The following is a 26149-nucleotide window of genomic DNA, read 5'->3' as shown; positions in this document are numbered from 1 at the left end:
CCAAACTTAGAGTTTGGTTGTGGCCTCCCAACACCAAACTTAGAGTTTGACTGTGGGGGCTTTGGTTGACTCTGCAGTGAGAGAAGCTTTTTCATGCTTCCTCTCCATGGTTACAGAAGGAGAACCTTGTGTCTTATAGTTTGCAATGTCTGCAAACCACAGAGCTTCCTGAATAGCAAACAATTGCTCATCCGGAAAGGTTTCAGAGATCTCAGTAGGAGGGAGGGATGCTCCTGCTACTGGTTCTATCCGGGACAGGTGATCAGCTACTTGATTCTCTGTCCCTTTTCTGTCTCTTATTTCTATATCAAACTCTTGCAGAAGTAACACCCATCTTATGAGCCTGGGCTTTGAATCCTGCTTTGTGAGTAGATATTTAAGAGCAGCATGGTCAGTGTACACAATCACTTTTGATCCTACTAAGTAGGATCTAAACTTGTCAATGGCATAAACCACTGCAAGTAATTCTTTTTCTGTGGTTGTGTAATTTTTTTGGGCATCATTTAAAACACTGCTAGCATAATAAATGACATGCAGAAGCTTGTTATGCCTCTGTCCTAATACTACACCAATGGTATGGTCACTGGCATCACACATTAGTTCGAATGGTAATGTCCAGTCTGGTGCAGAAATAACTGGTGCTGTGACCAGCTTAGCTTTCAGGGTCTCAAACGCCTGCAGACACTTTGTGTCAAACATAAATGGCATGTCAGCAGCTAGCAGATTGCTCAGAGGTTTTGCAATTTTTGAAAAATCCTTTATAAACCTCCTATAGAATCATGCATGCCCCAGAAAGCTTCTGATTACCTTAACATTAGCAGGTGGTGGTAATTTTTCAATTACTTCAACTTTAGCTTGATCCACCTCTATTCCCTTGTTTGAAATTTTATGCCCAAGGACAATCCCTTCAGTCACCATAAAGTGACATTTTTCCCAGTTTAAAACTAGGTTGGTCTCTTGGCATCTTTTCAGAACAAGTGCTAAATGGTTAAGGCAGGAGCTGAATGAGTCTCTAAATATTGAAAAGTCATCCATGAAGGCTTCCAAAAACTTCTCTACCATATCAGAGAAGATAGAGAGCATGCACCTCTGAAAGGTTGCAGGTGCATTACACAGACCAAAAGGCATCCTTCTATAAGCAAACACTCCAGAAGGACTGTGAATGTTGTTTTTTCTTGGTCCTGAGGATCTACTACAATTTGGTTGTAACCTGAATAGCCATCCAAAAAGCAGTAATATTCATGACCTACTAGTCTCTCTAGCATCTGGTCTATGAATGGTAAAGGAAAATGATCCTTCCTGGTGGCTGTATTGAGCCTTCTGTAGTCAATACACATACGCCACCCTGTAACTGTTCTTGTAGGAACCAGTTCATTCTTTTCATTATGAACCACTGTCATTCCTCCTTTCTTAGGGACAACATGGACAGGACTCACCCAGGGGCTATCAGAAATAGGATAGACAATCCCAGCCTCTAGTAACTTAGTGACATCTTTCTGCACCACCTCCTTCATGGCGGGATTTAGTCGCCTCTGTCGTTGAACCACTGGCTTAGCATCATCCTCCAATAGGATCTTGTGCATGCATTTGGCTGGGCTAATGCCCTTAAGATCACTTATGGACCACCCAAGAGCTGTCTTGTGTGTCCTTAGCACCTGAATTAGTGCTTTCTCTTCCTGTGGCCATAAAGCAGAGCTTATGATTACAGGAAAAGTGTCACCTTCTCCCAGAAATGCATATTTCAGGGATGGTGGTAGTGGTTTGAGCTCGGGTTTAGGAGGTTTTTCCTCTTCCTGAGGAGTTTTCAGAGGTGCTTTTATTTCCTCTGGTTCCTCCAGATCAGGCTGAACATCTTTAAAAATGTCCTCTAGCTCTGATTCGAGACTCTCAGTCATATGGACCTCTTCCACCAGGGAGTCAATAATATCAACGCCCAGGCAGTCGTCTGATGTGTCTGGATGTTGCTTAGCTTTGACAACATTCAACTTAAACTCATCCTCATTGACTCTCAGCGTTATCTCCCCTTTTTGGACGTCAATGAGGGTCGTCCAGTTGCTAGGAATGGTCTTCCTAGAATGAGAGTTGCACTCTTGTGCTCCTCCATTTCCAGCACTACAAAGTCAATAGGGAAGGCAAATGGCCCAACCTTGACAATCATGTCCTCAATTATGCCTGATGGGTATTTAATGGAGCCATCAGCAAGTTGAAGACATATCCGGGTTAGTTTGACCTCTTCAATCAAGCCAAGCTTTCTGATAGTGGATGCAGGGATTAGGTTGATGCTTGCCCCAAGATCACATAGAGCTGTCTTGGTGCAGTTACCCTCTAATATGCATGGTATCATAAAGCTCCCGGGATCTTTAAGCTTTTTTGGGAAGCTTTTCAGAATGCCTGCACTGCATTCTTCAGTGAGGAGAACTCTTTCGGTTTCTCTCCAATCCTTCTTATGACTCAAGATATCTTTCATGAACTTGGCATAAGAGGGTATTTGCTCAAGTGCCTCTGCAAACGGAATCTTTATTTCAAGAGTCCTGAGATAGTCTGCAAAGCGGGCAAATTTCTTATCATGCTCCTCTTTGCGGAGTTTTTAAGGATAAGGCATCTTGGCTTTGTATTCCTCAACCTTAGTTGCTGCAGGTTTATTTCCTACAGAGGTAGGTTGAGAAGCCTTCTTGAGGGATTTATTATCAGCACTTGCAGGTGTCTGATCCCTCACTGGAATTTGAAAGCCAGGGTTGGAAGCTGGAGTGGCGTTGGATGCTAACTCCTTACTTGTTCCTGGCGTTTGAATACTAGAACTGAGCTTCCATTGGGCGTTCGACGCCAACTCCTTGCCTGTTTCTGGCGTTTGAACACCAGAGTTATTCCTCTTTGGGCTCTTACTATCCTCAGAGGGATTTTGGATAGCCGATTGTTCATTTCTTGGCTTCCTGCTGCCTTGAAGTGAGGTATTTAATGTTTTCCCACTTCTTAATTGAACTGCTTGGCACTCTTCTGTTATTTGTTTTGATAACTACTGTTCTATTTACTTCAACTATACTTCCATATTCAGATTAGCCATTCTTGTGTCTTGTAGTATCTCTTTGAATTCGGCCAACTATTTTGTTAGAAAGTCTAATTGCTGATTGAATTCTGTAATTTGTTCTGTAGGACTGAGTTCAGCAATTACTGTTTTAGCCTCTTCTTTCATGGAAGATTCACTGCTTAGGTACAGATGCTGATTTCTGGCAACTATATCAATGAGCTCTTGAGCTTCTTTAATTGTTTTTCTCATATGTATAGATCCACCAGCTGAGTGGTCTAGAGAAATCTGAGCTTTCTCTGTAAGCCCATAATAGAAGATGTCTAACTGCACCCATTCTGAAAACATTTCAGAGGGGCATTTTCTTAGCATCTCTCTGTATCTCTCCCAGGCATCATAAAGAGATTCATTATCTCCTTGTTTAAAGCCTTGGATGTCCAGCCTTAGCTGTGTCATCCGTTTTGGAGGGAAGTATTGATTCAGGAATTTTTCTGTCAGCTGTTTCCATGTCCTTATGCTAGCTTTAGGTTGGTTATTTAACCACCTCTTAGCTTGATCTTTTACAGCAAATCGAAACAGTAATAATCTGTAGACATCCTGATCTACTTTCTTATCATGTACCGTGTCAGTAATTTGTAAAAACTGTGCCAGAAACTCTGTAGGTTCTTCCTGTGGAAGACCGGAATACTAGCAACTCTACTGCACCATGATAATGAGCTGAGCATTCAACTCAAAGCTACTGACTCCGATGGAGGGTATACAGATACTACTCCCATATGAAGCAGTAGTGGGGTTAGCATATGACCCCAGAGTCCTTCTGGACTGTTCATTTCCACTTATGTCCATGATGGAAAAATGGAGATGATGCGGATTGCAAATTATTTTTTTTTTTTGAAAATCGAAATTAAAATAAAATAAAATAAAATAAATAAAAAATTGAGTATAATTTCAAAAATTAGAAGAAAAAGAAATAAAAGAAAATTAAAAACTAAATTAATTAATTAAAAAGATTTGAAAAAGATGTGGGTGAGGATTTTCGAAAAAATGAAGAGAGAGAAAGTAGTTAGAAAGTTTTGAAATTTGAAATTCGAATTTTGAAATTTGAAAATTTGAATTTTGAATTTTGAAAAAGTCAACAATATAAGATAAGGATTTGAAAGAGATTTAAATTTTGAAAAGATTTGATTTTTAAGTTTGAAAATTAAATTTTGAAAATTAAATTTTGAAATTTGAAATTTGAAATTTGAAATTTGAATATTGAATTTTGAATTTGAAATAAGATAAGATAAGATTTTGAAAAAGATATGATTTTTGAAATTTTAAAACTAAGATAAGATGAAACAAAAAGTTTTAAAATAAAAATCTGAATTTTTAAAGGAAAATTTCGAAAATTACTTAAAATAAAGAGAAAAGATATTTTTGAATTTAATGATGAAAGAGAAAAACACACAAAAGACACAAGACTTAAAAGTTTTAGATCTAATGCTCTTTGTTTTCGAAAATTTTGGAGGGAAAACACCAAGGAATACCAAACTTAAAAATTTTAAGATCTAAACTTAAAGAAGACTCAAGAACACTTTGAAGATTCACAAGAACAACAAGAACAACAGAAAGAACACCAAACTTAAAATTTTTAGAAAACTTCAATAAAATTTTCGAAAGTTATAAAAAGATTAACAAGAAAACACCAAACTTAAAGTTTGGCACAAGATTCAATCACAGAAAAATTATTTTTGAAAAAGATTTTAAAAAGAAGATACCCAATCACCAAGAACATAAACCAATGCTCTAGCCAATTGAGCAGTAAATGTAACACTTGTTTTAAAGATGTATTTTTAATAACTAAAAATAAATTTTTTGAAAACTAATGTTTTGAGAAAGCACAAGTAAAACAAGAAAAGACATAGAACAAGAAAAATCAAAGATCAAACAAGAAAAATAAACAAGAACAACTTGAAGATCAAGGAAGAATAAAGAACACAAATTCGAAAATTTAAGAGAAAAAGATAAGAATGCAGTTGACACCAAACTTAAAACATGACACTAAACTCACAAAAAAAATTAAAAATTAATAAAGAAAAATAATATTTTTGAAGAATTTTTTTTTGAAAATAAATTAAAGGACTCAGATTTGATGACTCTATAGCAACAAAATAAATTATTCCTAATCTAAGCAACAAAATAAACCTTTAGTTGTTCAAACTCGAACAATCCCCAGCAACGGCACCAAAAACTTGGTGCACGAAAATTACTTCACACTATGTAATTCCGCACAACTAACCAGCAAGTGCACTGGGTCGTCCAAGTAATACCTTACGTGAGTAAGGGTCGAATCCCACGGAGATTGTTGGTTTGAAGCAATCTATGGTTATCTTGTAAATCTTAGTCAGGATATCAATTATAATTATCAGTTTGAATTGCTAAGAATAAAAAAGCATGAAATAAATACTTGTTCTGTAGTAATGGAGAATAAGTTGGAGTTTTGGAGATGCTTTGTCTTCTGAATCTCTGCTTTCTCCCTGTCTTCTTCTTCACGCACGCAAGGTTCCTCCTATGGCAAGCTGTGTGTTGGTGGATCACCGTTGTCAATGGCTACCATCCGTCCTCTCAGTGAAAATGGTCCAGGTGCGCTGTCACCGCACGGCTAATCATCTGTCGGTTCTCGATCATGTCAAAATAGGATCCATTGATCCTTTTGTGTCTGTCATTACGCCCAACACTCGCGAGTTTGAAGCTCGTCACAGTCATTCAATCCCTGAATCCTACTCGGAATACCACAGACAAGGTTTAGACTTTCCGGATTCTCAAGAATCCTGCCAATGGATTCTAGCTTATACCACGAAGATTCTGATTAAGGAATCCAAGAGATATTCATTCAATCGAAGGTAGAACGGAGGTGGTTGTCAGGCACGCGTTCATAGGTTGAGGATGGTGATGAGTGTCACGGATCATCACATCCATCATATTGAAGTACGAATGAACATCTTAGATAGAAACAAGCGTGTTTGAATAGAAAACAGAAATAGTTGCATTAATTCATCGAGACACAGCAAAGCTCCTCACCCCCAACAATGGAGTTTAGAGACTCATGCCGTCAGAGAGTACAAAGTTCAGATCTAAAATGTCATGAGATACCAAATAAGTCTCTAAAAGTTGTTTAAATACTAAACTAGTAACCTAGGTTTACAGAAAATGAGTAAACTAAAATGGATAGTGCAAAAATCCATTTCTGGGGACCACTTGGTGTGTGCTGGGGCTGAGACTTAAGCTTCTCACGTGCCTGGGCTGTTTTTGGAGTTGAACGCCAGGTTGTAACCTGTTTCTGGCGTTGAACTCCAACTTGTAACCTGTTTCTGGCGCTGAACGCCAGACTGCAACATGGAACTGGCGTTGAACGCCAGTTTACGTCGTCTATCTTCGTGCAAAGTATGGACTATTATATATTGCTGGAAAGCCCTAGATGTCTACTTTGCAACCCAATTGAGATCGCGCACATTGGACTCCTGTAGCTCCAGAAAATCCATTCCGAGTGCAGGGAGGTCAGAATCCAACAGCATCAGCAGTCCTTTTTCAGCCTGAATCAAATTTTTGCTCAGCTCCCTCAATTTCAGTCAGAAAATACCTAAAATCACAGAAAAACACACAAACTCATAGTAAAGTCCAGAAATATGATTTTTAATTAAAAAATAATAAAAATATACTAAAAACCAACTAAATCATACTAAAAACTAAGTAAAAATAATGCCAAAAAGCATATAAATTATCCGCTCATCAGTATGCCATTAGAAAATAAGCTGTTCAAATTTTGTCCGGAGAAAACCGAATAAAAGGAGTTTTGTTTTATTTTCTTGTGGGTCATTTCGAAGATTAATGTCATGGGTAAGCATTATCTAGATAGTGGAGCATACTCATAAATTGGAATTCGTTGGAATTATCAACCGGAAATGAAATAAATGCAAAAGAGAGTAAGAAAGAAGAGGTTAGCGTTTGGTTGAATGAAGGTTTGGTATAGAGTTCTCGAGTTACATGAATTAAAGTTTGTGTATTTTGTGGTATGTACGCGTTACGGTAAATCCTAGTTTAAATTTGTTGTGATCCATTAGGGTGACTCGGAGGTTGATTATTCGAGTTTGAGAACTTTCCATGACGATCACTGCTGTGTGGGAAATGATTTTTCAATTCGGACGGTGGCGATCGTTATGAAAATTTCTCAAACTTGAATAATCAATCTCCGAGGTACTCGAACGAATCACTGTGAATTTGAATTTGAATTAACTGTTACGCTTAAAAACCACAAAATATCAATGTTTTAATCCTAGCAACTCATAAATTCTGTGCCAACCTTCATTCAGCCAAACACTGATATCTTCTTTCATGCTCCATTTTCCTTTTATTTTATTTCCAGTTGGTAGTTTCAACGATATCAGATTTACCGGTTGTCTATGACCTTTGTTACAAATTACAAACTAACAACTGATTTTGTTATACTGCTAGTAGCTTAGTATTAATTAACACAGAATGTTTTAATGGAAATTATTCTAACACATTCTCAACAACATGCATGAGGAGGAGCCGGAGTTGGAGGTACGCGTTCTGTATGTCAGATTGATGTGGCGACGCCCTCTCAGAAATCGGTTAGTATCAGAATAGATAAATTTTATGTATATAGTTCATATCGAAATGAATAATTGTTGGGTTGTCAAAATCGATGAAAAACTTGTAAGACAAATTCATTTTCAATCGTCTTGTATGGGATAAATGTAACATGGGGAAGGAGGGAGATGGCAGTGCTTAGTTGTGTAAATGCTAGTCCAGAGTTGTGTAGTTATTGGAATTAAAGCTTTGATATTTCGTGGTTTTTGAATATGAAGGAGATTCTAGGTTTAGGATCTTAGTGAGGCGTTCGAGTGAATCGGAGATTGAATATTTGAGTTTGACCAATTTCCATAGTGACGATCATTACCATGTGGGAAATAATTTTCCGATTCATATAGGAGTGACCATTATGAAAACTTCTCAAACTTGAGTATTCAATCTCCGAAGCACTCAAACGGATCACCACGAACTTAAATCTAGCTTCTCCTTTGTATTCAAGAATCACAAAGTACACATGCTTTTATTCAAATAACTCTACAAGTCCGTTTCGGAGTGCATTCAACCAAATACTATCATCTTCTTTCTTGCTACATTTTACGTTCAAGCCATCCCATACGTTCATTCCATCTCCTCTGGAACTTCCAAGGCCATCGCTTTTGATAGCCCTTTCCAGTTTCTATTTAAGACAATACAATGAGAGAGAATGAAGTGGGCAAACCCGACGCGATACAATTAATAACACAAGCTTGTTGTTGTAGTGTCCCTGTGAATTAACTATATATGTTGCTTCTATAATTCCTTAATGACTTTCATTTACTTAATATAAATTATAAAAGTTCCATTGTTGTTGTACTGTCATTGTTAATTCACTATATATGATGCTTTTATAACTGCTTAATGAGATTCGTATGCTTAATACAAATTGATGACAACTTTAATTTTTTTTTTTTTGCAAGAGGCGACTGTTGGGTGTTGGGTGACTATATGGGTGAGTTGCATGTTCAAATGGCTGGATGAATCAAGTAATTATAATCTTGCAGTCTTTGCTTTCTTGAAATGTCTTCACATATACTTTTGTTACAGTGATTATTTATTAATTTTTTATATCAGGTAATAATACTCTACAATGTTACAGATGCCAGATGAACACATTTTAAAAACATTCAGGCAGAAATCCCAGGAAGCAAAACTCTTCCTATCAAAGTCATGCTGTAGTCAAAAAGCTGAAAACAGAGAAACATTCGCTAATATTAAAGGAAATGTCTGTTCGGTTTCAAACTGTTATTGTTCCTAATGTTAAATTCTGTCAGTTTCTAAGATCAACATATTCAAAATATTATTGTTCCTAATAATCGAAAGTATGATATGCTCAGATATAAATGTGTTTATGTTTACTTTTTTGCTTTATCTATAACAAATTCATGACACATAACGAATCTCCTAAAATGGTTCGCTATATTTGAAACTTCTTTCATACACATGGGGCCATTTTTCCGAAAAAAAAAGTTTCCGATGAAGATAAGAAATTCATAATAACAAGAGATTCACAACCTGAAAGTAACAAAAGATATTTACAACCATCAAGGCACAATTCAACCCTGGAGACTACGACATATTCAATCTAATAATCTGGTTGGGAAAAAATCCATTAACACAACTCTAATTGATCAACTGTATTGCAAAATCACAATGGTAGGAACTCGTTACCCCCAAATGCAACCACAATTAACTGCAACTAAAATACAGCAATGTAAGCAAAACACATACATATTATTGAACATAACTATCATCATAATACTAAGTAAGGAAAAAAATCCATTAACACAACTCTAATTGATCAACTATATTGCAAAATCACAATGGTAGGAACTCCTTACCCTAATTGCAACCATAATTAACTGCAACTAGAATACAGCAATGTAAGTAAAACACATACATATTATTGAACATAATTATCATCCTAATGGACATATTCACAGTTAACGTAAATAACTACAAATTAAAACTCCTCAATACCAAGCAATGGCAATTACATTGCGGTTAGTAAATCATGATAAATCATGATTATATAACCAAATATTTGCATTGCACTAAATTCAAAAGACTAATTCTTCGAATTGGTCAAAGTGTCCTATCCATCGACACGAACAATGCCATATACGATCCTTGTTTGTTGCGACAAGGCATTGACGATGGTAATGGATCTCGGACATCGTTCTGTACATGTGGTGTGTCACATTTTTCATCCATGACATCATTAAAGCATTCATAGTTTGTGAATGAATGTCCCTTGTCCTGCTGTGACTCCTTCACCTGGTTATGACATGATAATCGCCAATCAGAAACCATAATCATGCATAAAAGCATAATGATCATTCATCACAAAGTGGTTAACATGAGTTTTACGCATCGCACCTGTATTAACGAGTAGAGATTTTTGTTGAAAAATCCATTCATGGACGCGATGTCAATGGATTCACTGCTTTCATGGAGGATCCGCTGTTTTATAATTTTTTTTTAAAACAAGAAGAACGAGATCTTCATTAATTTACCCAGTTCATGTGACGGAAATTAGAGGTTTACATTCAAAAAAATTACCTCATCAAATGTGTTGTCTTTACCCTTTCGGTTCTTCATACCCGTCACCGTAAACTTCTTTGTTCCACCCTTTTTAAAAGGTTGCGCAAATAGAGGAACATTCACATAGTTTAATGGTTTTTAAAGGGACACCCACCGAAGAAGATTTTCGCAGCAGGAGCTTAGTTAGAATAAACTAACAAATCGTACCTTGGTCTTAGGTCCTAAGTGGTTGATAAACCACTATTTTATGTTTTATATTGTGTTTAATTGAGTGGTTTTTATCAATTATTTACCTACTTATTCATATAAATTGCATGATTTTATAATTCCTTCCTAGTATTGTTTATGGTTGAAAACTTGCTTCCTAGAAACCTTTAATTAGTACATTTTAATTCTCCTTTATACCATTCGATGCCGTAATCCATGTGTTAAGTGTTTCAGGCTTCATAGGGCAGGAATGGCTTAGAAAATGGAGAGGAAGCTTGCAAAAATAGAAGGAACACAAGAAACTAAGGAGATGACCAGCGTGCCTGACGCGTATGCGTGGATAGGAGTTTGCACAAATGATGCGAACGCGTGAACGACGTGCTCGCGTGATAAGGAAAATCGTTGAATGATGCGAACGCATGGACGACGCGTACGCGTGACCTGCGCGATCTGCATAATTAACAGAAAACGCTGGGGGCGATTTCGGGCTGCATTTTAACCCAGTTTTCGGCCCAGAAACACAGAATAAAGTCAGGAAACATGCAGAGACTCAACACGCATCCATACACATAAACACACATTCAGATACATTGATATTAGGATTACTTTTAGTTTTAGATCTGAATCTAGATTCGCTTTACATTGGTAGTTTATGCTTTTGCTTTGGATTTTGGGTGTTGAAGAGTCATCACCTCCGTTGAAGTTACTACTTTAGTTTGTTTCCTTATTCCTTTACTCTTTTCAGTTATTCGTTAATCCTATTCAGATAATTATGTTGCATTTTGGATTTATTAATATATAGAGTTACTTTCACTTTTGAATTAATTTTCTATTTTATTTTAATTAATTTATTATGTCTTCTTATATTTTTATGAGTATTATATCCATGTCAATGGAGTAGTTTTTCTACTTGACATGGGGGTTGATTAAAAGGAGACACTTGAGTTGGAAGGCTTAAGTGTCGATTAAATTGAACGCTGTTGGCTAGTTCTGTATTTACTAACGCTAGACCTTCCTAAGGGAGAGAACTAGGATTTGCGAATAAGGGTTAGCTTAATCACTTGACTTTCCTTTATTTAGTAAGGGTTAACTAAGTGAAAACAACAACCTTTTTAACACTACACTTAAAAAATCCCAACAAGGATAGAACTTTCAATTAATCATTCCCCCAGTCAAGACTTTTTATTTAGCATTTTAAGAACCTTCTAGATGCATGCCCCCATTACATGATTGATAGACTAGTATTAATCAACTACTTCACTCAAGGCATGAACCCCCAGGATAAGACTATACTAGATGGTGCTAGTAATGGTTCTATGAAAAAGTACATGACCGCAGATGAAGCATGGCAACTGATCACCGACTTAGCTGAGTCCACTAGGAATCACAAGCAGAGGCGCAGCCACTCAAAAGCTGTTACAAAGATCTTCTCTATCGTTGAGACTACTGCTCCTACACAGAGTATATGTAAAATGACCAACCTACTGAAACAGATGCAGTTAAATCAACAACAAGCATATAAAGCTCAGCCTCCCCCACTACAACAAAGCCAACAGTTGGTTCCACAAAGAGTATGCGGGATCTGTGCTAATTATAGTCATTATATTGATGAATTTCCGCAGCTCCAACAGGAAGACAACACTGTGGTAGCCACTCATAACTTCTATGACTGCCCAAATCAAGGATACAATCAACAAGGCGGCAACTACAACCAAGGTGGAAACTATAACCAAGGATGGCAAGACAACTCCAACCAAGGTTGAAGGGACAGCTATAACAGAGGGGGCAGAGATAACAATGGAAACCAGAGGTGGAATAACAACAACAGGCAGTAAAATCAGAACCAGCCTTACAGAGCACCTCACCTAAGACAGTCCCAAGGACCCCATCACAACCAACAACAAGTTTCCCAGATCACCTATCCTAATTCCTCATCAAATGATGAGATGCTTTCGTTCTCTTGTACAAGGACAACAAGATATGCAGACACAGCTAAGCTCTACTTTAAATGGTCTGAATGCCACTTTACAAGCTCTCACCTCCAGGATAGATTCATTACCTACTCCCATTAACCAACCTTTAAGCTCCAGTGGAATTCCTTCTCAACCCTTACCTAACCCCAAGGGTGGCATCAATGCTATCACTTTGAGGTCCGAAACCACACTGCTAGAGAGAAATTAGGAGGAGCCAAGCCCAATAAAATACGCCTCAGCTGAGGATGTGATAGAAGTAAAAGATGCTGAAATGGAAGATGCTGAAGAGGAAGATAAAGTACAAGACAAGGTTGAGGAAGAAGTAGCTCAGAAAAGGAATGAAGCACCAATGGATACTGAAGAATCAAGTGGCGTCATTCCTATCCCATTTCCACAACTTGCAAGAAAGCCCAGAAAGCAGATGGAACTTGATCCCAAAATGGTAGAAATATTAAAAAAAGTTGAGGTAACTGTTCTCCTTTTTTATGTCATTCAGTAGGTACCTAAATACACAAAGTTTCTAAAAGATTTGTGCATATATAAAGATAAAATTAATGAATTAGAAACTGTTCCTTTAGGTAGCTCTATATCTGCTTTAATGGGAAGTATACCTGAAAAATGTAGTGATCCAGGTCCATGCATGGTTAACTGTACCATTGGAGATGTAATATTTTCTGACTGCATGTGTGATTTAGGAGCGTGTGTTAGTATAATGCTATTGTCTATATATGATACTTTGAGGCTTCCTCCCTTGAAAAGGTCGGCAGCTTGTTTTGTGTTAGCAGATAAAAGCATTATTACAGTAGTTGGAATTGCTGAAGATGTATTAGTGAGAATTAAGGGGCTCACATTTCCTATTGACTTCTATATCCTAGAAATGCCCCCTAATGACTCAGGAAGACCATCATCAATCCTGCTTGGAAGATCATTCCTGAAGACTTCAAAGTTCAAGCTGGATGCATTCTCAGGAACTTACTCCTTTGAGATAGATGGCAGAACAGTGAGTTTCAGTTTAAATGAAGCTATGAAGCACCCTCCGGAAGATCATTCTATCTTTCAGTGCGACATCGTTGATGAAACTATAGCTGAAGTTCACCAAGAAGAAATAGAAGAGAAGCACATAAAGCAAGGTCCAAGTGTGGGGACATCTTCTGAACACAATGAGGACACTTTGCCATTATCACTATCCCTGAATGATCCAGAGCCTAGCCAAGAGCCTAAATCAGAATTAAAGCCCCTCCCTCCACACCTCAAGTATGCTTACCTTGAGGATAATCAGAAATTTCCAGTTATCATTGCAAGGGAACTCACCTCTCAACAAGAAGAGCAACTGCTCAGTGTGCTTAGAAAACATAAGAAAGCAATTGGATGGAGCTTGGCGGATATAGTAGGCATCAGCCCTCAAGTTTGTGAGCACAGAATATTCTTAGAAGATGGAGCAAAGCCTGTCTGTCAGCCTCAAAGAAGATTGAATCCCACCATCTTAGAAGTTGTCAAGAAGGAAGTGACCAGGCTACTTGAAGTAGATATCATTTACTCCATATCAGACAGTGAATGGGTCAGTCCAGTACAAGTGGTGCCCAAGAAGTCTGGAGTCACAACCATTAAGAATGAGCATGGAGAGCTCCTGACAACTAGAGTGCAGAATTCATGGAGAGTTTGCATTGACTATAGGCGTCTCAACCAAGTCACTCGCAAGGATCATTACCCCTTGCCATTCATTGATCAGATGCTTGATCGCCTGTCAGGTAAATCCCATTATTGCTTTTTAGATGGTTATACAGAATATTTTCAAATTCATATAGCTCCTGAAGATCAAGAAAAGACCACTTTTACATGTCCTTTTGGAACATATGCTTATAAAAGAATGCCTTTTGGCTTGTGCAATGCACCTGCTACTTTCTAAAGATGCATGATGAGTATCTTTTCAGATCTTATTGAGAACTGTATGAAAGTTTTTATGGATGATTTTAGCGTATATGGTGATTCATTTAGCCTTTGCTTGGATAGTTTATCTAGAATATTAGACAGGTGTGTTAGTAAAAACTTTGTGTTGAATTTTGAGAAATGTCACTTTATGGTAAAACAAGGAATTGTACTAGGACATGTTGTGTCTAATACTGGTATTTCTGTAGATCCAGCAAAGGTAGATGTCTTTTCTAGTTTACCTTACCCCTCCTCCGTGAGAGAAGTCCGTTCGTTCCTTGGCCATGCAGGTTTTTATAGGAGATTCATTAAGGACTTCAGTAAGGTAGCATTGCCTTTATCCAGATTGTTGCAGAAAGATATTGAGTTCGAGTTTAGTGAGGATTGCATGCAAGCGTTTGATAAGCTAAAGATCGCCTTGACTCAAGCTCCAATTGTGAGAGGACCAGACTGGAGCCATCCATTTGAAATTACGTGTGATGCTTCCAACCATGCAGTAGGAGCGGCGTTGGCTCAACGCGAAGGTAAGGATCCTTTTGTAATTGCTTATGCGTCTAAGACTTTAGACGCTGCTCAATCTAATTACACTACTAATGAAAAAGAGCTTCTTGCTATTGTTTTTGCTCTGGATAAATTCCGAGCCTATTTACTTGGTACTAAGGTAGTAGTGTACTTAGACCATGCAGCTCTAAAATATTTATTAGCTAAAAAGGAATACAAACCAAGGCTAATATGTTGGATACTGCTGCTGCAAGAATTTGATTTAGAAATTAAGGATAGGAGTGGTAACCAGAATTTAGTGGTAGATCACTTGAGTCGCCTTGAGCATATTAAGGATGACTCCACTCCCATAAATGATACTTTCCCATTTGATAGCTTACACGCAGTATCTGAAGTAGTTCCTTGGTATGCACCTGTAGCTAATTATCTAGTTAGCCAAACTTTTCCTCCAAATTTCACTAAGCATCAAAGAGACAAGCTGAAAAGCGAGTCCAAATATTATATATGGGATGATCCATATTTATGGAGGTGTGGTGCTGACCAGGTAATTAGACGGTGTGTGCCTCAATCAGAATTCTAGTCCATTTTAGAGGCCTGCCACTCATCTGAGAGTGGAGGACATTTTGGCCCTCAAAGAACAGCTAGAAAAATTCTAGACTGTGGATTCTGGTGGCCTACTCTTTTTAAAGACACTGCTGAATTTTGTAAATCTTATTTCCCTTGCCAAAGGTTTGGTAATATATCCAAGAGGGATGAGATGCCTCAACAGATTATGCTTTTCTGTGAAATTTTTTATGTTTGGGGCATTGACTTCATGGGTCCATTTTCAAATTCTAATGGTTACTTTTATATGTTTCTAAATGGGTGGAAGCAATTCCTACCCATACTGATGATGCTAACACTGTTGTTTCCTTTGTTAGAAACCATATTATTTGCCGCTTTGGATCACCACGAGCAATCGTGAGCGATCAAGGTACTCACTTTTGTAACAGGAGACTAACAGGATTACTGAAGAAGCATGGGATAGTTCACAAAGTAGCAACAGCTTACCATTCCCAGACCAATGGGCAAGCAGAAGTCTCTAACAGAGAGATAAAGCGCATTCTGGAAAAGATAGTAAAACCTCATAGGAAGGACTGGAGTGCCAGGCTACAAGATGCACTTTGGGCATATAGTGGGTTCTATGCGTTTTCCAAATTCTGAGACATGCATGTTAAATTTCAGGAAGAGATGGAGGGTATTTTTTAAAATAAAAAACAAGTTAGAGATTTTAAATTATAATTATAAATGTTTCCCAATACACTATACAGTATGTGTATACAATAATTAATGTAGTATTTGTTATGGTATATGTTCATTAAAGGCTTTTGCTATAACCAATGAATGAATTAATGAAAGGTTGAAAATTTTTTTGATCAATGGCTGAGATGATGACACATATGCAAGAGTAATTTACCCACAAAATTGCCATGGGTTTGGAAGAAATAGAAGACTAACACTCAGTAACCCACGTCATCATTTCCAATGATTCTTCCATTTACTCCACTATTGGTGTCATGGTATATTCTTTACCACTCTCTTGTATCCCTTTTAAGATTTCTTTTTGTGGATTTATCTTTCAATTCCAAATGCTTCTTTGTCATTTCTTTATATTATTAGAAATGGAGGTTGGAGTGTACTATATTCTCATTCTTGAACTTGCCAATTCATAATCATTGCTATGAATTTGTTTTGATCGTTTGGTTATTAGAAAAAAATTTATATTTATTTTGATGGCAGCAGATAAAATATAAATCCTCTTGTGGTAGTTATGGTTGGCCATAGAAAAATATGAGGAGGCCATAGCATGGCGGTGGAAGAAAAGGAGGAAATGAGTTTGGCAACAAGAATTTAAATTGGAGTATGTCTTTTACTTAAGGTGTTTGGAGGTTGTGAACAAAAAATTAGAAGTTAAGAAAATAACATCACAAATAAAACAAAGAATTTCACTAGTATGAGTTGTCGATGAGAGTTAGTACTCGCGGTATCCAATTCAGTTGGGTAGGATTGTCACCCTAATCTATATTGGGTATGGTAGGGTGGGGTGTGGATTGAGTCTTAATCCTATTTGACCAACCTGCACCCTATATATGTATATATTATATACTTTTATAAAAAAGATTTAGCTAACATGTGTCATAAGGATATATGATAAGCTTACCACTAGTAAAAAGTTTAAATGTTTTTTCTTAGTGAATATAAAATAAATATATTAAAAATTTAAATTTTTTATCTTTTCAATAAAAAATTTCTTATTTTGTAATTTTAATATGTGTCCTTAGGGTATATGATAGATAAGTCCATATGAAAATATGTTTCAAGTGGATGTTGAAGTAAAGACCTCTCACTAAATGCAAAAAATCTTTAGCTACTAAGAGAAGATCATTAATTAATAATTCAATATGTTTTTTTACATAAAAATCAGTTATATTTTAAATTATCATCAAGTTATATAATAATGTTGCATTTTTTTGTAATCTGCGGATAGGATTGGGTACTTGCGGATTAAGAACAGATAGGATTAGGGTTGAGATATTCTCAACCGCGGGTAGGATAGAGTTGAGTTTATATAAAAATCTCAACTTGCGAGTAGGATTAGGATTGGATCCAAACCCTACCCTACACATTACAACTCCTAGTGGCATATTTGTCAGAATCGAACCGGTGATATAACCAATCAAGCTACTGGTTCACTGATTTATTGGTTCAACCAATAAATTACTGGTTGAACCGGTAAAATCGATTTCACGTAAATAAAAAATATAAAATAATAAAAAACTTAAAATTAATATTTAAAATACATATTTTTACTAACATTTTATGAAGAATTAAGTCTTAAATTTTAAAAATAACTAATATAAAAATAAATATAAAATTTGTCAGTACTACTACAATAGTATTTTAATTTGACATAATAAGAGTAACAATTAATTCATAAAACTTATCATCTAACTATAATATTAGTAGATTTTAACACTAATATCAAAACAAATAACATTAATTACAATACTAGCATTGAAATAGATTAAGCAGATTAATAAATTTTTAGTAAAATTTATATTTATATTAATAATAGTACGTAATTAAAATATAATTAATTCAAAAAATAGAGAATACAAAATTAAATTAGATATCTATAAAATTATGTAATTAAATGTATAATATATAATTTGTTTTGGTCATATATAATAATCAGGAGCACCATATAGCGCACACTTGGTGTTACCATACCAGTTTGGTTAGACCATTTTCTTCGATTTTTACCGGTAATTACCAGTTTTCTTTCTTGATCGGTCTAAAGAGTTTGGTGTTACTATATTTTTTGGACAAAAATAATAATAAATTTATTCATTAAATTCTTAATATATATATATAGTCACTCAATAATAATAATAATAATAATAATAATAATAATAATAATAATAATAGAAATTATTTTACAAGAAATTCAAAGTTAAAATTATTTAATATTTTTGTATTTAATATAATCAAAAGATGTCTTATATAAAAAAATATATATATTTGTATTAAAAAATATGTATTAAAAGAAAATATTTTAATTTGGATTTATATTAAATATATATTTTTTTTAATACAAACATATTTTTTAAAATAGTACATCTTTTGATTATATTAAATACAAAAATATCAAATGATTTTAACTTTAAATTTCTTGTAAAATGATCTTTTTTATTATTATTATTATTATTATTATTATTATTATTATTATTATTATTATTATTATTATTAATTACATAATAATATTGTACCATAATTTTTTGTATTTTCTAGATAAAAATAATGATAAATTTATTCATTAGATTCTTATATATGTATTTATATATATATAGTCACTCAATAATAATAATAATAATAATAATAATAATAATAATAATAATAATAATAATAATTTTAGACGGATGACTGTTATGTCTAACAGAGAGAAACGTTTGGGATTGATTTGTACATTAATTTTTTTGGAACTAAAATGTCTATTTTTAAAATCTTTGGGACTGATCTGGGTAATTACTTTGCCAGAAAATAAATTGAGGACTAATTTGTCTGTCGGAGTAAAACCTTGGAGATTGATTTGTGTATTAATTTTTCCTGGGGACTAAAATATTCGATTTTAAAATTATTGGGGACTAATTTGGATAATTACTCTATTGAATATATACTTAGGGTTAGGGTGTGTTTGGTTTAATGTTGGGAGGAGAAAAGTGCGTTTAAATTTCTTGACGCTGTTTTATTGTGTTTGGTATTTTTTTCTCTGAATACAAACATGATTTTACATCCTAAACGCAAGTTTACCTGAAGTAAGAAGTTGTAATTTCTGCGCTTACTTAACGTGCATTTATATTTAATTTTCTGGTCCTTATTGTTTCTAATAGTTTTTTCTATACGAATTTTTAGATTTATTTTAATCAATTTTAACGTAAATATTTCAAAAAAATTTTATCGTTTTTAATATTCTCTTTCATATTTTGATTTTTTATTTTTTTATTAAATTTTTTATTGTAATTTTATTATAATATAAATTATTGATCCATTAAAAAAAATAAATAAATAAAAAACTGAATATATATAACAAGAGAACCATAAATTTTTTGTTTAACATTGTAAACTTTATTATTTTAATTTTTGTATACTATTTATTATTTTAATTTTTATAATATATATTATTATTTTTATTAAAAATGATAAATTAAATAAAAAATTAATAATAAATAATAATAAAATTATAATTAGTAAAAAATTAGGAGTTAAAACAATAATAAAAATAAGATTATTAAAAATATTTAAAAAAATACTAAAAAAGTTATTGATCGTTATTTTTATTTTAATATAAAATATTTTTTATTAATTTTTATATATTATTTTTAATTTAATAAATAAATATTAATTTTTATTATAATAATAAAAAATTATAACATGCTAAAATAAAATATTAAAACAAATATTATATAAAAATATACTAAAAAATATAAAAAATTAAATATATTTAAAAAATATTATAATTTAATATCGTATTTTTTTAATAATTATTTATCAAAAAAATAATTTTAATTAATATTATCTAAATAATATTATTTTATTAAAATTAATTTTAATATAAAATTATCAAATATAAATAATATTGATATAACTTACTTCTATCTAAAATTAATTTTATAAAATTACTTTTATTAAAATTTTAATTTGACAAATACCAATATAAATACATACTTAAAAGTTCATTTTATTAAAAAAAATGCTAAGATCTATTTTATCAAAATCAGAATTGTTTCAATGCCAAAATAATTATTTACTTTTTCTTTTAAAATTTCTGCATTCCAAACAAATGTAATTAGGGCTTCCTATGTGTCTTCTCAAACGCTGGACCACCATCGAAGAGACCTTGCTGAAGCCTCTGCCATATCGCCGCCGCCAGGATCACCACCTCTTCTCCGTCGTCGTAGCCGCTGTGACCAAGGTTAGTCGTCGTCGTATCTTCATCTCTGTGGTCACTGTGTTCGTAGCTAGTCTGTTCGTGTTTCTTCGTGTTCTTCTCTTCCATGCTCTCTTTGCATGTCTTCTATTCTCTTCTCTTCTCTTCTCTGTTCTCGTTGCTATTGTCGTCAATGGGTCCTCTTCTCTTCGGGTTTATGAGTGCTCTTTCTTCTCATATTGTTGCAGAATTTGTTTTTGTTTTGTAGAATTTGTTTTACATGAAGCTTGTATTCTCTGGGTTCGATTATTTGTGATTAATTCTATATATCAGTGTGATTAATGATTTGTATGGAGCTTGTCTTCGCTGTATTCAATTTTTTTGTGATTAATTCTATACATCAGTGTGTTATTCATTCTGATTTTGTTATAACTTCAATTTGTTACTAAAGAGGGAGATGTAGTGATGAATTTGTTATTAAAATGAGAGTGCTCATGAAGAACAAGTTATTTTGATGAATTTCTGCCTATTATAGCTTGGTCAGTTTGGTGCATCTATCTTGTTTGCAATAGTTTTAATTGATTCCATTTATGCTTGATTTTAATGGAGGGGATTAATTTTTTGGAATGCTTTTGGTGCTTTCCACATGATCAGTTTGATGGTTTTTCTTTGGCCAATATGATATACAAAGGGATTGTCATACTTTGTTGCATGTTTTTATCCTTCACACTGGAATTACCGTTTGTGAATCATATCATCAAAAACAAAGACATCCTTTGCCCTCATCTGAAGACAGTGGTCCTGGTCCACATTCGACGACGGTTGGCGACATAGCTTCTACCGGAAATCCCCTTAACGCATGGATCAAGGTTGGTTCATGCCTTAAACTCGTTCTCTCTGTTTCTATTTTGTTTTTACCCCCACTTTGGCGTCGATCTATGTCGCTGCCTAAAAGGTATTTTCTGGCATTGAGTTGTTTCAAATGGCAACGTTGTGTATAACAGCTTCATGTTGTTTTATTCTCAAAATTAGACCGTAATGGCAGTATAACATTGGAATAGAGAGTTCAAAGTGGCTGATTTGATTAATTAAACTCTTAATATAGTTAATTTTTCTTGATCAATTCTTTTGAATGCACGTTGTGTTGCTAATGGCTATAATTTATGTTTATCAATGCATCATTGCTCAAGAATTGTGTTGTTGTTGTTTTGCTTCCTAGTCTTTGTTTTTTACGTTGTAGGATGTCATTACTTGTTTCTATAAGCATTGAAGATCCAGTTATTCTTATCTAATAAATTACAATAATCTTTTAAGCAAATTGTTTGTGCAGTAGAATTCTATTCACTTAGATCTTGAATTTGACTTATGCACCTAGTAAGCCCTCGAAGCACTTTGCAATATCATAATTATTATTGGCGTAGGAACTACATTTTGCCCAACTTATGCATGCATGTTCTATTTTGAGGAACTCAAGTACATTAGAAATTACCACGGTTCTGAAAATCGGAACGGATCGGCCGGTTGAACCGGTCCAATTGGGAACCGGCAATGCAAATGGTTCGGTTCTCTACTCAAAACCGCTCATCACAGAATCGGAAGCAAACCGATGAACCAGCCGGTTTTCCGGAAACAATGCCGTTTTGGTTAAATTAAAAAAAAGAATGCGTTGCTCTGTGCTATGCCCTCCCCCCCCCCCCCCTTTCGTTCCTAACTTCCTTTCCTTCCTTTGTTCTCCTCAACTCAAAGAAAGAAAATCCTAGCTAGCCTCCACCACCGCCGAACAGAGTGAGTGAGCCATTGCCGCCGTCCGTGGTTGTCTGAGGCTTCTCTCTTCGTCCTGTCTTCAACCCCCTGTTCGCTTTCTTCTTCCTTGCTCGGTGTCCATCCTCCATCGTCTTCGGCCTGCGTGCCGTCGTCTTGTCGCCGTTTCGTTTATACACCCCCCCCCCCCGGCGGAAAAAACACAGCTTCGGTATCACTGAGAGCCCCTTGCCCCCTTCTCTCCTCCTCCACTCTCCAAAACTCAACTCAACCTCAAGTCCTCTCAACCAAAGAAAAAGTTAAAAACCCTAGCCTCGGCCTCCGTTCGTCTATCCATTGAGCCACTGCCACCGTCTGTCGCACGCAGGGCTTCTCTCTTTGTCCTGTTCTAGAGGTCTCCAACCCCTGCTCTCTTCTTCCGCGAGCTTGGCCCATCCATCGTCTTCATCTGCTCGCCGTCCTGCTCGCCGTCATGTGGTTGGCATCGTCCATCGCAGCAACGTACTCTTCCCAGAGCCCCAAACTTCGAAGGTCAGTTCATTGCTCACTTCTTCTGCATTTTTTTATGCCTTGTTCAATGATTATTTGATTACTGATTATTTGAATGTTCTGTTAAATTTTTTTGAATGATTATTTGATTGTTGACGAGCTTTGATTCTGCTGTGTTCCTGTTTTGTGTGTTGTGATTTCACTAATTATTGAAGGTCTTGTGATAATTGATTATTGATTATGATTAGTGATGTTCTGCTGGTTTTGCTGTGTTGTGTTTTACTATTTTGTGATTTAATTGTGCTTTGATTGTGAGGTTTTGTGCCTGTTGATAACTTGTATTGTGTTGTTTGTGCTGAGGTTTTATACTGCTGCCTATTTGTTTATTTCGCCGCTTCATGTTTTAGGAATGGTTTTTATTGGCCTCATTTTTTAAGTATTTGTTTTATTTTAATAATTTGTTCCTATTTCATGATATGTTTTCAGGTCTCTAGAGGTTATGCTAATGTTCCATGGGCAAAGGAAGATAAAGTTAAGGTAATTGGATATTGTTTGTGTCATAATTCCTTAATATATTTCAGACTGATGTAAAAGAAATTGTGCTTAGACTGTGATTGATAGAAGAAAAATATATGAACTTATAACTGATTGAACATGAATCTAAATTAAATTTTCACTTAGGTAGTTGTTATGTTTATCATCTAAATTCAATGAATTGTTGATTTGTATTTCATTTATGTCCAATTGAATTGTTCTAAAAATTTTTGTTTTGTCCTTGAGCCACTGTGCTTGTTATTCATGGGATTAGAATTTTTTAGTCTTATTATTTCTTGATTGCATCTATAGGTCCCACTAGTTATGTTTGGTGGCTCTAGAAAATATGCCTTTGCATGTATGTTGCAGCAGTAAAAGCTAATTCAGTCGAAAATGTTGAGTCTGAGATTCTTCAGTTTGTTGAGGCAATTAAAAATAGTACTATAATTTTCCAGGTTATAAGTGACTTGTCTGTGAAGAAAAATCATAAGATTTGGCTGATGACATTTCATATAATGCTTTAAATTTGAAAGATATTTTAAGGTTTATATTAAATTATAATTATGTTTTAGAGTGTTTATTATAATTTAATTTTATTTTTATTATATAACGGTTTTTCCGATTGAACTAAGGTTAGATCGGTTGGACCAGTGAATCAGTGAACTAGTAATTAGAGCGGTTTGATGATCGGTCCGGTTTTTAGAACCTTGGAAATTACAGATTCAATGGTACGGACTCTAGCTTATATTTTCCCCATTTCTAATATTTGCTTTCAATAGAATAATTTTATATTTGATTGGTTCCATCCTTGCAGATGAGCAAGTTTGATGACCATTGATCTTGGTGCTTCCTAGCATTCTGTGAGGTTAATTGTATAAATTGATGTATGGTTCGGTTGGAAGACCATATTCTAAGAACACGTTTTGCTTCAACTGTGTCCTACGATAAAAATCATTACATATATTTGTATTATGTTTATTTGGATTAATTGTGTTACCAGATAACACTATTTTATTGGTTAGGAGTTGTCCAATGTATTTGTGGATGTGTAAGTGTATAACTATTTTATTTACCAAACTATAGGAAAGGTAATTATCCTTTGCTCTCTATTCCATATCTTGGCATTTATGTTTATTCTGAAGCTAATTTTGTAGCTTCTTGAGGGATGTATATATGCAAGAGTTCAACCTATTAACTGAGTTTAAATTAATTTCACTTTAGTTACCTTGTTTCACAATAACCTATCTTCATCAGGACAAGGCATCAAACAACACCCTAAGTCATGAACATTTACAAACTCACCTGCCATGGTCCAGGTAATGCATTCTTCCAAAGAAGCAAAATTTTGAACTTTTTATTTTAATCAACAATTACTATTACTTGTACATAATAAAATTAATTCAAGCAAAATAAAACAGGTCATTAAATTTACAATATCCATAAAAAATATACAAAATTTACTAAACAAAAAAGCTTTACTAATTCCATTTGTTTGAGTATGATTATATCATAGTAACCTAAAAAGATACATAATTTTTGTACAAGTTGAAGGATATAAGAGCACCTACAATGGTGAGTTCCTCCTTCACTTTTTTCTAACACATAGGAACTTTAACCATTGGAGGAGAGAAGGAATGAGTTCCCGGGTCTCAAGGTGAGGGAGTCCTTCTAAACAGGGACTCAAGTTAACCAATAATAACTTGCCATTTGGTAAGTTATTTTAAAAAAATAATAATATAAAATCTGAAATAATTAAATAATTATATTAAATAATGAAATAATAATTAAATTAGTAATAATTATAATAAAAATTATATTAAATAATTATATTTTTATTTAATTAATAATTTATATTAATTATTTAAAAAATAATTAATTAGATTAAATAATTAAATTTTATTTAATTAATGATTTATATTAATTATTTATATCATAATTAATATTAAATATTATTTATATTATTATATTAAATTATAATTAATTAAATTTACTTATATTAAAAAATAAATTTAATTTTTACACCTTACAAAATAATTTAGTTGAGTTAGTTATTTTTATTTTTAAAATTTAAAATGCTAACGATATTATTAAAATTAGCAATTGTAAACACAAAACTATAAATTAGTGTAGTTCCGAATTATATATTGTGTATTATTATTATATATGAATTTATTTAATATTAATATCTTTTAATAGTGAATTATTTTTAAATTTATAAATTTAAATAATATTATTAAAAAAATCAATTACATTAATTTTAAGTATTTTAATTAATTAATTAATTAAGTGGGACCACAACAGGGACTAAAGTTAGTTCCTCCTAATGGAGAAGAGAGAGATGCTTTGAGTTCCTATTTACCGTTTATGACGCAAAAACTGATGTGGAGTTACTTTTTATGACAGGTGGGCCATAAATAGGGACTGAGATGAGTTCCCTATTGGAGATGGCCATAAGACACTTATTATATCTAGGTATTTGATATCTTTTGGTTTATTGAAAATTTAAAACATGAGAAAATAAAATATGACACACGCAAATCACTTGTTCCTAAAAAAAACAAAATTTTAGTATGCCACAGTACATAATTCTGATCCCTGAAACAAAAGAATTCACTATGGAAAATAAAAAGGACAAATCTATTCGCAAAATTCTACCTCTACTCAATCTCAATATTCAACAAAAGCATCAATAGATTCTCTTCATGATTTTGAAAATCGGATCGGACTGATCGGTCAAACTGGTTCAATCGAAAACCGAAAACAATCAGAGTTCGGTTCAACAAATAAAACCGCAAAAGTAAAAACCGTTTGAAAACTATTGAATCGATCGAGAATCGGCCAATTAAATCGAACCGAAACCCGGCTGGTTGTTCAAAAACGATGTCGTTCAATTGTTTTTTAAAAAAATGGAAACTTTGAAACCTAGTTGATCTTCACCCTTCTCTTTCATCATTCTCAATTTCTCAAAATATAAAGAACATCTCTCTCAAAGGAAACCCTATCCTCCTCCACCGCCACTGCTGCCGTCGTTCTTCTCATTGTCGCCGTCCGTTCCGCTCAAGATCTTCGTCTGTTCATCGTGCTCCAGCCCCT

General features: G+C 34.2%; 1 protein-coding gene and 1 long non-coding RNA gene across 6 annotated transcripts; one reads left to right on the top strand and one right to left on the bottom strand.

The window, feature by feature from the left end:
- Window positions 1-9739: 9739 nt before the first annotated feature.
- Window positions 9740-10255, bottom strand: LOC148553748 (uncharacterized). The gene is made up of 3 exons (XM_088492883.1): window positions 10217-10255; window positions 10034-10117; window positions 9740-9931 (listed from the first exon to the last, which is right to left on the bottom strand). Exons 1-3 carry the CDS (start codon window positions 10253-10255, stop codon window positions 9740-9742), a joined length of 315 nt encoding a protein of 104 aa, XP_088349009.1.
- A 9919-nt stretch (window positions 10256-20174) lies between these two features.
- On the top strand, window positions 20175-24164 carry LOC107609643 (uncharacterized). Of its 5 annotated transcripts, none has more exons than XR_015892310.1 (6): window positions 20175-20317; window positions 21042-21141; window positions 21694-22564; window positions 23009-23059; window positions 23694-23784; window positions 23871-24164. It is a non-coding gene; the product is annotated as an uncharacterized LOC107609643 (long non-coding RNA). The 5 variants fall into 5 exon arrangements; XR_015892312.1 differs by having other exon boundaries at window positions 20178-20317; window positions 21747-22564; XR_015892311.1 differs by having other exon boundaries at window positions 20181-20317; window positions 20927-21141; window positions 21747-22564.
- The last annotated feature ends 1985 nt before the right edge of the window (window positions 24165-26149 follow it).

The sequence above is a fragment of the Arachis ipaensis genome, chromosome B7, assembly GCF_059453495.1.
Source record: "Arachis ipaensis isolate K30076 ecotype BB chromosome B7, ASM5945349v1, whole genome shotgun sequence".
NCBI lineage: Eukaryota > Viridiplantae > Streptophyta > Magnoliopsida > Fabales > Fabaceae > Arachis > Arachis ipaensis.
This window is presented reverse-complemented; position numbering and strand designations above follow the sequence as displayed.